The sequence below is a fragment of the Penicillium cataractarum genome (genome assembly GCF_028827025.1).
Source record: "Penicillium cataractarum strain IBT 29864 chromosome Unknown utg000007l, whole genome shotgun sequence".
Lineage (NCBI taxonomy): Eukaryota > Fungi > Ascomycota > Eurotiomycetes > Eurotiales > Aspergillaceae > Penicillium > Penicillium cataractarum.
In genome coordinates this window covers 1,091,064-1,103,894 of record NW_026622743.1, presented here as the reverse complement: position 1 = coordinate 1,103,894, position 12,831 = coordinate 1,091,064, and the positions used below count along the sequence as shown (strand labels likewise).

At 48.9% G+C, this 12,831-nt stretch overlaps 7 protein-coding genes across 7 annotated transcripts; 2 read left to right on the top strand and 5 right to left on the bottom strand.

Annotated features, from left to right (window-relative positions):
- Positions 1-131: 131 nt before the first annotated feature.
- Positions 132-1,457, bottom strand: N7496_008042 (alpha/beta hydrolase; the record flags this gene model as incomplete). The annotated part of the gene is made up of 1 exon (XM_056700961.1): positions 132-1,457. One exon carries the CDS (start codon positions 1,455-1,457, stop codon positions 132-134), a length of 1,326 nt encoding a protein of 441 aa, XP_056553024.1.
- Positions 1,458-1,847: 390 nt separating this feature from the next.
- Positions 1,848-2,762, top strand: N7496_008041 (alpha/beta hydrolase; the record flags this gene model as incomplete). The annotated part of the gene is made up of 1 exon (XM_056700960.1): positions 1,848-2,762. The coding sequence occupies one exon, from the start codon at positions 1,848-1,850 to the stop codon at positions 2,760-2,762; it is 915 nt and encodes a 304-aa protein (XP_056553023.1).
- A 368-nt stretch (positions 2,763-3,130) lies between these two features.
- Positions 3,131-4,085, bottom strand: N7496_008040 (uncharacterized protein; the record flags this gene model as incomplete). Its single annotated transcript, XM_056700959.1, has 4 exons — positions 3,131-3,366; positions 3,441-3,558; positions 3,612-3,943; positions 3,998-4,085. 4 exons carry the CDS (start codon positions 4,083-4,085, stop codon positions 3,131-3,133), a joined length of 774 nt encoding a protein of 257 aa, XP_056553022.1.
- Positions 4,086-4,922: 837 nt separating this feature from the next.
- Positions 4,923-6,647, bottom strand: N7496_008039 (fungal specific transcription factor domain-containing protein; the record flags this gene model as incomplete). Its single annotated transcript, XM_056700958.1, has 6 exons — positions 4,923-5,149; positions 5,200-5,446; positions 5,499-6,030; positions 6,084-6,284; positions 6,335-6,375; positions 6,432-6,647. 6 exons carry the CDS (start codon positions 6,645-6,647, stop codon positions 4,923-4,925), a joined length of 1,464 nt encoding a protein of 487 aa, XP_056553021.1.
- Positions 6,648-7,619: 972 nt separating this feature from the next.
- N7496_008038 (cupin domain-containing protein) lies at positions 7,620-8,183 on the top strand (the record flags this gene model as incomplete). Its single annotated transcript, XM_056700957.1, has 1 exon — positions 7,620-8,183. The coding sequence occupies one exon, from the start codon at positions 7,620-7,622 to the stop codon at positions 8,181-8,183; it is 564 nt and encodes a 187-aa protein (XP_056553020.1).
- A 748-nt stretch (positions 8,184-8,931) lies between these two features.
- On the bottom strand, positions 8,932-10,680 carry N7496_008037 (putative hexokinase Kxk; the record flags this gene model as incomplete). The annotated part of the gene is given in 6 exon segments (XM_056700956.1): positions 8,932-9,585; positions 9,603-9,806; positions 9,892-10,299; positions 10,362-10,387; positions 10,456-10,578; positions 10,641-10,680. 6 exon segments carry the CDS (start codon positions 10,678-10,680, stop codon positions 8,932-8,934), a joined length of 1,455 nt encoding a protein of 484 aa, XP_056553019.1.
- Positions 10,681-11,303: 623 nt separating this feature from the next.
- On the bottom strand, positions 11,304-12,482 carry N7496_008036 (SIR2 family NAD-dependent protein deacylase; the record flags this gene model as incomplete). Its single annotated transcript, XM_056700955.1, has 2 exons — positions 11,304-12,302; positions 12,360-12,482. The coding sequence occupies 2 exons, from the start codon at positions 12,480-12,482 to the stop codon at positions 11,304-11,306; spliced, it is 1,122 nt and encodes a 373-aa protein (XP_056553018.1).
- Positions 12,483-12,831: the final 349 nt, after the last annotated feature.

Genomic DNA, 12,831 nt, shown 5'->3' with positions numbered 1-12,831 from the left:
GAACGTGACACTGATTTAACACACTACTTGTATAGCTGACTGACCCAACCGATTAATTGTCAATACAGTTCCCAGAAGAGGAAGCAAAGCATTGTAGGTAATACTGATTCCCCGGCGAGATCATGCGTGGATCAACCCTCCAGTTTATCCTGTATCCACGTTCGGGATAGATCAAGCCATTTGTGAAGATGCCCCATCGCACAGTGATCATCATTCGGGTAGATGTACAACTCCGAATGCGGCGCCCAAGCAGCAAGGTCGACAGTATCTTGAGTTGAGACAAGCGTGTCATTGTCACCGTTGATGGCAAGGACTGGACAATGAATACCCTCGATGTCGCGTCTCTTTGGCGATAAGTCCTGGAGAGCGGCTTTAAGGTCACGAACACTATTTGCCCCGAGGACCTGGTGGAATGCTGTCACAACTATTTCGGGCATGCCAAATGAAGCTGTCGGTTTCAGTGACCGACCCAACGGAGCTCCGCTCGCAACAACAGCTTTGATGCGCTTATCTGCGATGGCCATTCGTGTGGCACAGTTGCCACCGAAGCTAATGCCGATCATCCCGAGCCGTGACGCATCTACAGAAGGGTGCGATTGCAAGTAGGTAAAAACATCTGAGTAAATGCTCTCAGACGTAGCCTTACGCATAGGCTTCTTGTAGGCATACGTGCCGGGCATCTCCATGAAGAAAAAACAGCTCGATATAGAAGATTGGGACCTTAGCGCACTGCTCAAAGTCTCAACGTTGGTGCCCTCAAGGCCATTCGAGATTAGAATTCCCGGGAGCTTCACAGCAGTGACGCCTGATTTTGGTGCTGGTAAAAGTGCATACAACTTGACATCTTCGCCGTTTGTCTGGACTGTATGTCGCTCCACTATCACATCGATTGTCGGTGCAGTGGCGTCGAGGAGGATGTCGAAGAGTCTCTCGCATGTGCGGTATGCTCGGTCGCGCATCGGCGTTTGACCAGGCCATGCTGCAATGAAGAAGTAACCAACACTTTTGAGTAACGCTTCCACAGCGGCAAAGCTGCCCTGGTCTTCAGCTGCGACCACTGCACTCATCCTCCCCACATTGACTGTCATACCCGGTGGCGTCTGCGTGATAAGGGAGGCCCCTTTGCCGAGGAATAATAAGACTTCTGGGGATGGCGCCAGGGGTGCATTCTCGTCTAGCCAGGCCTGATTGAATTGCAGACCGGCTTTATTTAGCTCTTCCTTGAAGCACTCCAACTGCTCTGTCGCAAATTTGGTCCAATAATTCGCCCAGTATGTATCCTCGAACGACTTGCAACCATCCATCTGTCGAGAGAGAAGCTCCTCACCGAAGCCAGCGACGGCATTGAATCGTTTCACAGAAAGTAGGGGAAGAAATTTTCGCACACCGGTCCATTGTGCAACGAGGCTAGTAGATCTTGTGGTTGCCAGGAGGGTCACAAGAGCTTCGAACAACATGACGGCGATATGCTCGGAAATGAACAGGGTGCAGAATGGGTTTTGGTCCAAGTTAAAAAAAAGAAATAGTCACTCTTTCTGGCGTGTACCAAATAGTTGGCGTTACGTTTTTATCTTGAAGGTAGAACAGTGGTAGAAAAGGCTGAAGGTATTTCCCGATGATTTCCCGAACCTCAGAAGCTATCTCCTAGACTCATGCCGTGCTTGCTCATGGCTGTCACTCAGAAGACTGATAATAAATTCTTTACCGAGGCAATATCTAAATATGAAGAAGACCTCATGTGCCACCCTTAAAGTCTTTGATAATTACAATGACTCCCCCTGCCTTTAGAATCCAACACTCCGTGACACGCTCTGCACGGGAAATCAACCCCTTCCAGTCCTCTCACTATGCCTCGCGAAACAATTTTCATTCCCACCTCTGTGGGTCGAATTGAAGCATACGTCTATATCCCAAAACAAACGCGACAAATACTTCCCGTGGTAATCTTAGGATGCGGTGTGGGTGCAGTGAAAGCTGCTGGCTTACAAGCATTCGCTCAAGCCTTCTGCGACGAAGGATATGCCGCCATTGCCTTTGACTATCTTACCTTTGGTGGCAGCGAAGGCACACCGCGACATGTGGTCATCGTCTGGAATCAGTACCGTGATTTTCGAAATGTCGTCTCTTGGGCTCGCCAAGATCCCCGTTTTGACTCTTCGCGCATAGTCATTTGGGGCACGAGCTTCGCGGGCATGCATGTCACACGGCTCTTGTCGGAGGACCCAAACATTGTAGCGGGAATTGCCCAGTGTCCATGCGTTGACGCGGCGCTGGCCTCGCGAATGAAACCCTTCTTGTCGACCCTTCGATTGACATTTTGGGCCGTTTGTGATGGGATTGGTTCATTGTTCGGCGCAAACCCTATCTACCTACAGGCAGCCGATACGCGAAATGGACGAAATCTCTCTCTTATGGCAGGGCAAGACGTTGTTGAAGGCTGGGAACTTCTCCACAAGTACATTGGCGACAACGAGGGAGTCGACCCCTTCTACAACAAGATTGCTGCCCGTTCTTTGCTATCTTTCCCAATCAGTCGACCCGCAACTGCGGCCCATCTTATTGTTGCTCCGTACCTGATAGTTGTTCCAAAACATGATTCAGTTGCACCTAAGGAGGTTGCTAAACAAGTGGCCAAGGTATCAAAGCAAGGGGAGCTCCTGGAGGTGGAGGGCGGCCATTTCGATGTTTACCGGGGTGGCGTGGGGTATGAGAGAAACTTAAAGGGTCAGCTGGAATTTCTGAAACGAGTGGTACCGCTTTAAGAGTGTCCTATATTCATGATGTTGCTGATAGTTCTAGGGTATGTACTGAATTCATAAACAGAACTATGCTGGATATCTGTTGGGTCACACTAAGCTGGGGCCACCGTAAATGGCCGCTTCTACATGAAAGTAAATATTGCGAAGAGGAATTATGCTGGAAGAGAAGAGGCTCACAAAAAATGCTGGAGAATTGCGGTCCTCGTGCAGGCAGATGGGACGACTTTTGCCCAGGTTGTGTCAAAGTGCTATTTCCCTGTACATCTATCTCAACGGTGAATCAGGGAGTGCTGCATACTTTTGGTACATGGTAGCTTAAACAATAATGATAATCGTAGAAATAAGGTATGAAAAAACAGCATGCAATTCTGTCAAGAAAAGAAGAAGCTCTTCCCCTCGTTTACATAGAGGTAATGATTGAACCAATCAACTGCCTGAACGAAGGCTTGCTCCTTAGCAAACTTCCAGGACATGTTGCTCAGGTCTGTACGGACAGCAAACCCATGCGTCACACCCCCATATAGATTGATCTGCCAAGGTTGGCCATTCTTGATCAAGATATCCTCAGATTCATGTCGGAGCTGAGTCGTGAAGATCTCGTCGATTTCTGCAGACGTGAAGTGTTAGTGAGTGGAAAAAATATTAAGCCCCGTTAGTGTGCCTCGAGGAAAGTTTTATTACCAGAAGCCGCAATAGAAAGAGGTCCAGAAATTGGAGCAAGCTCTTCATGCGAGACATGAGAAGGGTGGGCAAGATATCCCACATCAAAGCCTCCATCTTTTAAGTAACGACAGACATACTACATGAGATGTAAGCAAAATGCATGTATGGGATGAATCACTCGATACTTACCTTTGCACCAAAGCAATAACCAGCAGCGGCAACCCTGGTGGCACCTAGGTCATCTCTCACATACTGGATGGTTGATTCTACAATAGGATCAACATGAATTGGCTGGTGGTTAGGAAACCAAGAAGGAAGTTGGACCTTGATGTCCTCGATGTCGCCAAACCGGATTGGATCACCTTTGAAAAGATCTGGTACAATGGCCAAGTACCCGCGAGCAGCGAAGTCATCCGCTAGAAGTTGATTGTTGATGAAAGAGACTCCAAAGATATCACTAAGGATAATAACAACTTTCTCGGGACTTCTCTGATCAGCCGGACGAGCGATGTAGTTTTGCACTAAAATTTCGTTATTCTACCCCTTCTGCGCATGGGGAGGTCGCGATTACTAACCGCCTCGAATGTTTACGAGTTCACCTGCAGGATTCCCTTCATGTTTGAATCCAGTCGCACAGCAATTTCCGGGAGCGTTGGAAGCCATTTTGAATATTGTGTTGAATTGATTGCAAAACGATAGTGATACCGTGAAAAACCTTTATAATGAATGAGATTGACCAAACCAATGAATAGTTTCAATGTATGGGGTGCTGAATAATTCTCGGGTCACTAGATGACCAAAAATCGAGGCAAATTTGTAATAGTATGTATGTCCATATGTCGAGGCTCTTGTATTGCTAAAGGCTAGCAAAAAACCATATTCTCGTGGAGTCGGTAAAGTAGTTCCGCATGCGGACCAGACCATAGCCGGCAATAATATCGACCCTCACGATATGGAAATTTCCATTGAACAGAGGAGAAAAACATCACCCGTCTAATTTCATTCTGAGACCCATCATTTGCGTCAAAGCTTTGTCATTGCGTGGTAATTATTCGTGATGCGATTCCCCGCAGGTTTACCTGGTCCCCACATATTTGCCGATTCTCCACAGCTTTCCCGATTCCGATTATCCGAATATCTTGGCAGAAACGTGTGTATTCTCCAAGCCTCGTAATAACTTGTTCAGAGAAACTAGAGTTTTTGAAAAATCTCGAAAAAAACATAAGAAACCGGCCTCGGTAAAGGCCAGGTCGTATTGCGGAAGAATCTATGTTCCAGTATAGTGGTAACCTCGATTGGGCAGGGAAGTATGTAATATTGAATTCAGCTGCCCGATTTAACGCATTTTGTCTCTCATAGATTCTGTGTCAGAAAAAGAAGTCACGCAAGATCAAGGTACAAGAATCTAAGGACAAGAACCCATCGTTACGTACTGTCCTCAGAAATCCAGACACATGCAAACACCTTTTCCCTCCAAAATCAGTAGTTTTTCCACGTCGCTTAAACCTGAGACTGGTAAAAATTATCGTTCTCAAAATCGCCAAACATGAAGTCTCCAGAGCAGGGGAAGAAAAAAGGCCCTCCATTGATAGTCTCGAGATGGAGTTGCGAGGGAAAGTCCTGGGACGTGAAGGTTGGCTGAACTTGATCCTCAGTTGAAACATTCTGAGTGTTTGTATTCTGTTCCTGTGGCCGCGATAGTCCTCTAATCAACGCCTCTACTGTTTCTGCAACATATCAGTCGTGTATATTTATTCCGAGAGAAAAGAATTCTAACCTTCAATTGGAACTGCCTGCCGGTCTCTGGTAGTGCCAAGCCCAAGATTGGCCACATCTGCATCGCTCTGCACAATTGAGCCAGTAGGTCCGCGGAGGATGTTGTTGTGGTTAAGAATCGATGATGTTATCCGTGGGGCATCCATTTTGAAGTCGTTAAGCTTTTGAGCGTCCAGATTTTTGGGCTCATCCTCAGCAATGCAGGGACGACTGCGATGGATATCGTAAATAGTTTGGATATTGACACCCTAGACCCTATGTTAGTGATCTAACTGCCTTGCTTTAGAAGATAGGGCATACAAGGAGTGAGATAAATCTCCAATATTTCCCCACCTCTCTGAGGAGTTTGAGATTTGTGACAATATTCTGGCGCATTTTTTCCTTTAGACTCGAATTGCTGCTAGTCAAAAAGGGAATCTGAACGGCACATGCGCAATAGCATGCATAGCCAACAAAGCTAGGCGTCCGTGAGAGTTCATATGCAGGACTCAGAATCCTATTAGCTAGTTCTGAAATGGAGCAGGCATGTTGGAACGCAATTTGTGCTGATATTTGACGTGCTGTCGGGTATTGTTCAGTTCCCGAGTGCCAGCAGAAGAGGGGCACAATAGATGCATGCAGCGAGCAGAGGGACTGATGATAGATAATGTGAACCAAGAAGATCAGTGGGAGGTTATTTTGATCCTGGGGAGGAGTTCGCGCATTGCTCAGCTCTAGCGACGCTGGAAGTTCAGCACGCCAGGTCGAGATTTCGGAGCCAAGCTCGTGGATTGCAGCTAGGCGAGAAGGGAAGTTGGAACACGGGCTTTGAACTAGTAAAGACACTCTGTTCCTGTTCTCCGAATATCAGTCACAGCTTTTCATTGACCCTATGGTGCGAATTACCAGAAAGCTATTACCCTGATACACTCCCCCTGCACACTTCCATCGTGAAGACTACTCATTAATGCCACTCCGGTCTTCACGTTATTTTGTTCAAAATCCTCCTCCGCACATGGAAGATTTAGTTCTCTCGCAGATTCGGCAAAATCTCGTTTCAAGTGGATATCGGGGCCAAATGCTACAATGACGAAACATGCCCAGAGCCTGCGACATTGCAATTCAGAGCTGATGAGGTCGGAATTTTCCCCTCGCACAGAGGGTACTCCTGATAGGCGAGTAATGAGTAATCCGTTGGCTATATACAAGAAAAGATAGTCAATATTTGTCACAAACTACTTTACGAGGACATACTTTGGTAAACGGCGCTTTTCCTCCACTGCCCTTCGCCATACCAGAAAAGGGCAAGGTTGATGAAGGTAACCACGTTCTCATCTCGGGGGTCGTGGACTTCTTCGAAAACGAGTCGCCCAGCTTTTGCCGCCCATTCATATGTAAATCCTTGTTCGCGCAGAGGACATTTTCCACTTTCGTCACGATGGAACCTAAAGACCACAGCTCAGTTACCATCTAGTGATGATATGAAACAGCAAAATAGAGATATGAGGTCCTACTTGGATGCGATCGCGCATATACTTAAGATAATATGCTCCCGAACGGAGTTCAGCGATAGCTGGTGCAAGAAGGTAGGTCGATGTAACAATAAAGTCGCGTTGATCATGTGCGAGAAATAAATATTGACTAGTTCATACATCAGCTTCACTGGAATGCCGTATGATAACACCCTAGGTTCGGCGATCTGAGGGGAGAAAGGCCCCGGTCGCGGTGCCGGTGCCGGTTGGCAAGTAGCGCCCGAGTTGAGAGACCGAAGACCGGTATGAGATGGATCATAGATACAAGGACGGCCTGCTCGTTGGCACCGATGGCAAACAGGATGGTGGCCTGAGCATCGCACCTAAGAGAAACGTTAGCTTATGCCACCCATGGCTTGCTTGCCTGCTGCGCTTTCTTACCTTGTGGGTGTTGCATCGGCGGCATGCTGTTCGTGGCCGACCTGACATCGGGGGCAGTTGATCTTGATAATTAATCAGACCGTAAAGCCCCAGTGTGGTATGAGACCTCGAAATAATAAAAATCTAAAATCCCGAAGAGCTTTCTCATGAAGACGGAGCGACCTTTGCTCTCGTGACGTCAGGAAACGATGTTGGGAAATGGTTATCGGGAAATTCGACCCCAATTTACCGATCCCGAGTCAGGACTATGCGGGGTCTGTATTAACTTTCGACTACTCCGAATTGAAATCTACAGAGTAGATAGTTGTCTAGCTATTAGTTCGGCAAGAATACCCCGGCCAGCCTTCAGTCAGTTTTACGATACGCGTATATAGTCACGTCATTTGGCCCATCGATCAGTATCTTGACAATTAAATCAGCGGAGCCTGGAAGACGGATCTTCTACTCACCTCCTATTTGGCCCTTTTCTTTAAATCCTCAACAGTATTACGACCGCACTTGGCACCCACCGCACGCTATCAATACCAACATGAGTTTGAACGGCGAATTACGCCCTATCCAACGCTACATTACCTCCCATGACCCAATCACTGGAAAAGCCATCGTGATCCAAGCAAAACCATCCTCGGTGGATAAAAGAAAAGATGACGCAATTCGATTCAACGTCCCATACACGATCTCAAGCTTTCCACCAGACATGAACGACGATCAAGACCTGAAGTCCCACGAACACCTCATGTCTTCCGGCAAGCTCGGACTCGTCAATCCCGGAGGAACGGTCTGCAGATTTGTCGACTTTGCCCCCGACACCAAGCAACCATTGATGCACCGCACACAAAGCCTGGACTACGGAATCGTGATTGAAGGGTGTATCGATATGATCCTTGATTCGGGAGAAGAGTATACGCTCCAACGTGGGGATATTGCGATCCAGCGTGGGACGATGCATGCGTGGAGGAACTCGAGTAAGACGGACTGGGCTAGAATGGTTTTTGTTCTACATGATTCGAAAGAGCTATGTGTTGGTGGCCAGGTTATTGGTGAAGATTTGGGGCATGGCGCGGTTGATGTACCTCCAAGCCGCCTTTCTTAGACAGCGCCTGGACGCTCGTGCTGGGCATGACAGAAGATAAGAGATGCCTTTATGGTACCTGTATGTAAAGGAAGGTAGATCTGGTCTATGAATATCGATTGCTTTTTCAAATACGCCGAGGAGCATTAAACCTACGACAAGTGTAACTGTCCAATTGTATGATAGTCGGCAAATATATCCGCTTACAATAGGAAAATTTTAAAAGAAGTGGTAAATTTACGAGGCCCACTCTTTGTTAGTAGGATTGGAGATGTTCACTGGAAGGGATCAGTTATATTAAGCGTGTTGTGTTTCATTACGCCTACTGACTTAGATCGCCTCTTGCTGGAGGGGATTAGTAAGGGATTCAAAATTCTTAGGTCACGGTCAGTGATCAGATCAAAGTAGTCGTGGACTTGTGCGAGGCTTACTGGTGACTGAGCAAACCAGGATACTAAGGTTAGATCAGGCTCGGGCAGTGAATCAAGTCGATTACGTGATGATCACTGAGCAGCTCAGATCCACTTTATCAGACAGCATGCTGAATTCTATTCAGTGAGTAAAAGTAGCGAGGAGGTGAGCAGTAGAATGAAAGGGGGCTGCCAGGAGCAATGGGACTCATACAAGCCAGGAATACATCAAAATCAGCGCTGCCATTGCAGATATGTTTCATTAATCTTCATTCATTTTATCCTATCTTTAGATTTTGCCCTTTATTTGTCATATTCACAACCCAATGGGAGAATTACCGAGAAAACACGGTGCATCCTCACAGGAGGGTCTTCATGTCATCCATGTTACGGATACCAGCCATGTTACCCTCCTTGACGCGCTTCAGAGTCAAAGCCGCAATCAATGCGGCACCGACACCTGAACCGTCCTCAGCGGCCAGGATGGAGACCTTGTCCTTCTCGGTGGGAGCCCAGTCCAGGATCTCGCGGAGGGCCAGAGCACCGCGGGCCTTGAAGTGAGGGTACTTGGTGAAGACGGATCCGTCAGCGCCGACGTGGCAGGACTGGATGTTCTTCTTGGTGCAGATTGCGGCGACACCGCAGGCGGACAGGCGAGCGGCGCGGGTGCCGATCAGCTCGGCCAGACGGCGGACCATCTCCAGCTCGGGCTGGGTGGGGCGAATGTTAAGCTGGCGCTCGAAGAGCTCGACGGTCTCGGAGAGGTTCTCATAGGGATCCTCTTCGATAGCGGCGAGGAAGGAAGCATCCAGCAGGTAGGGCTTGCGGAGCTTGGAAACGTCCTGGCCGTTGAAGATGAGGTTGGGCTTGTTATCGATGATGTCCAGGAGGGCCAGACGGAAGATCTCGCCCAGGTACAGACCGGCGGTCATCTTTTCGAAAGCCTGCTGGCCGGGACGAGGTGAGTCACGGTCAATGATCTCGTCGTACTTGGTGAGGGGGAGGACGACGCGCTCGTTGTCGAAGGCACCGTACTCGCAGTTGATGGCGATGGGAGTGTCGGGGGGAGGTTCATGTGCGCAATCTTGGGCACGGAGCCTGCATTTTCCATGTAGGCGGCGTTCACACCGGTGCCGAAGATGCAACCAATCTTCATCTCCGAGTCGGTGTAGGAAGAGGCAATAAGGGTACCGGTAGTGTCGTTAATCAGGGCAGCAACTTTAATAGGCAGACCCTAGATCATGGGTGATAATTAGACGATACGTTCTGTTTCCAGGAAACCAATTCCAAAGGGTAGTTATAGTTAGACCGTCACTTACCCGCTTCTTGAGGATGGCCTCGAGAGGAGGAACGACGTCCTGGCCCTCGACACCATCAATATCGAAACCCTTGGTCCAGCGTTGCAGAATACCGTGGTCAATGTATTCTTGAGTGGCGGGATAGGAGAAGGTGAAGCCCAGAGGCATCTTGGCCAGGTTCTCGTTCTCGTGGTGGAACTCGATGAATTGTTGCAGACAATCCGCAATGTATTCCCAGAGCTCCTCGGCGGTACCAGTCTTCAACTCCTCGGGCATCCTGTATTTAGACTGGGTGATATCGAAGGCACCCTTCTGGTCGGTCAAAGTAATCTCGCAAACACGCAGGTTGGTGCCGCCCATGTCGAGGGCCAGGAAGGTACCCTGCTCCTCGCCGTCGGGGAAGCCCATAACCCAGGTAACATTCATGGGCTATTAAAAGATCCGTTAGTGGTTCATGTTCGTAAAGATTATCTGCGGTCGTAGATTCTCACAATGTTGCCGCCCTCGACGGTCAGACCTATTGTTTAGGAGCTGTTAGTGCCGGGCTAATATGGTATGACTGGATTCCACCGTAGGATGACCTACCCTTCTCCAGCTCCTTCACAAAGTGAGCTACGATCTGCTTGAGCTTCGCGCGGTCCACAGTGAACTGGTCCTCGAAATCCTTGATGGGCTGCAGCAGATTCTGCGGCAGTTCGTGCCTCGAGCCTAGGTGGGGATAGGTACGATTAGCATGAGGATGAAGCTGTTGGAAGCTGAATGAAGCTTACCCTTGCGGGACGGAGGCTGCTTAGGACCAATTCCGACCATGATGAATGTGTAGATATGAGAGTGTACAGGGTGGTTTAGGGGAGAAAAGAAAGGAAGGGAGGAGGAGAGGGGAGGAATGACGATATGAACGTGGGGCAAAGGGATCGCCTTGCTGGATTTGGCTGCGGTGGACAAAACCCCCCAAAGTCAATTAAATAATTCGCTGTCGTGTCACTCTTCCCCCAAAGTGACTAATTGGTTAGTGAGATTTTTGTTTTACTTTTTAACGTGCTCCAGTCCAATTTTATTAGTCCAACTAGTTAGTTGTTTGTTTGGTGTTTTGCTTATTCATGGATTATCCCCGCGGCGACCTCGGAAGTCTAGGATCCAGAAATCCAGAAACCCAGAATACCCAGAATATCCACAATCCACAATCCAGATTCCACGATCGACATTACAAGTACGGAGCTAGTAACCTAGCTAGCTCTTTCTAAGTCCATGGACGTTGAACTCAGAAATCAACAGGGCCAGAGCACTCCGCGCTTGGCGTTGAGCGGTGAGCCTCGTTGGATTGATCATTGATCGTCCCATCATACTATCCTAGTCGTTCTAGTCTCGATCTTTCCCCGTCCCATGATCCATTGCAGCCTTGTCTGTGATCTATCTCACCCCGTTTAGCCGGCCTAACGCGATTTGCGCGCCAAGTGCGGGAACACATGATTCAATCCTTCTTGTGACACTTCTCCTTCTTTCGAGTCCGCTTTTATCGCAGTAGATTCGCTCGGCTCGCCCAATTTCTCCCGCACAAGCTGCTGATACGCATCCGTCATGTTTAATGTGCGCTCGACATCTTCCGCCAGCCGGTCAACTTCTTGTCGGAGCCGCTCGTCCCGAGATGGCACCGGCTCGTTCTCGGCTTCGCGCGCCTTGGGGTCGGGATTCGTCTCTTCCCAGAGAGCCTCAAGTTCCTCTTCCCATCCCATGGCTTTTGCAAACTTGCGCACTCCTGCATCACAGTCTCCAAGGATGAGCACATCGTCCGGACGGGACCCAAGCCCCCCAACTCGCTGCATGTTGATCAGCACTCGCGGAACACCCGGTCTGCAAAATCCAGGTAAACTGGCGAAAGGCTGTACTGATAGACTAGTGCCCATCACGATACACAGGTCGGCCTGTTCTGGTAGATCGCGGCTCTCGAAGAAGCTCGGAGGCAAAGCCTCTCCAAAGAAGACAATGTCCGGCTTGACGAGACCATTACATTGCGGTACGGTGCAGTGTGGCACCTCCCCGTCCTGGACCTTCTTTTGCATCTCCTCATCGGGATACGGCGTCTTGCACTCAATGCAGCGCTGTGTCGCAAAGCTGCCATGGGCCTCGACAATCATGTCCCCAGGTAACCCGGCCTGGCGCTCGAGACAGTCGATATTCTGAGTGAAGTGCTTCAGCAGTAGACCCTTATCGTAGAGCAGCTTGATGAAGGAATGGGCAACGGTGGGGCGATAGCGCCCGGGATAGAGCTCATGCGCCAGCGCGTAGAATGGCTTGGGGTTATCTCGGAAGAAACCAATATCGAAAACATCCTCTGGCTCTTCCAAGTCTAGGAATGCTAAATTGGCGTAGAGTCCGGTGTCTGGTGATCGGAAATCTGGGATGCCTGCTGAAGTACTGATGCCTGCTCCAACCTGTGTCCCGAGTCAGCAATTCATGTTGGGATAGATAGCCGGGGGAATTGAACAAACCATAACAACGATGCGTTTCACATCACGCTCCTTGATATACTTGACCACTGCCTCCATATTGCGCCCCTCTAGCACTGAGGGGCGGGTGGAATCATCCACCATGGTCGACTCTTCGTTGCCCATCGCACGAGAGCGCCGGGGATGATTTTGATGACGAGTGTCTGCGTCTGCGTCCAATATTGACGGCACACCAGTGGTATTTGTTGCGACAAGTGCAAGGTACAGAAATCCAAACTCAAGGTAGCGCGAATAGCTGAATTGAGTTGTTGAAGTAGTAGAGTGATCGTGGGGGGAAATGACGTTGAGCTGGAATCAGCGGGCAATTTAAAGGCAGACCAAAACAATTCAGGCTGACACCAACAATTGAAAAAATGTGCCAGCCTAGTCTCAAATGAACGGGAATTAATTCTTTGGGGGAACAAATATCCTTTCTATCAAAAAAATGCGCCTGTCTTGCTCTTTCAAGCCCTCC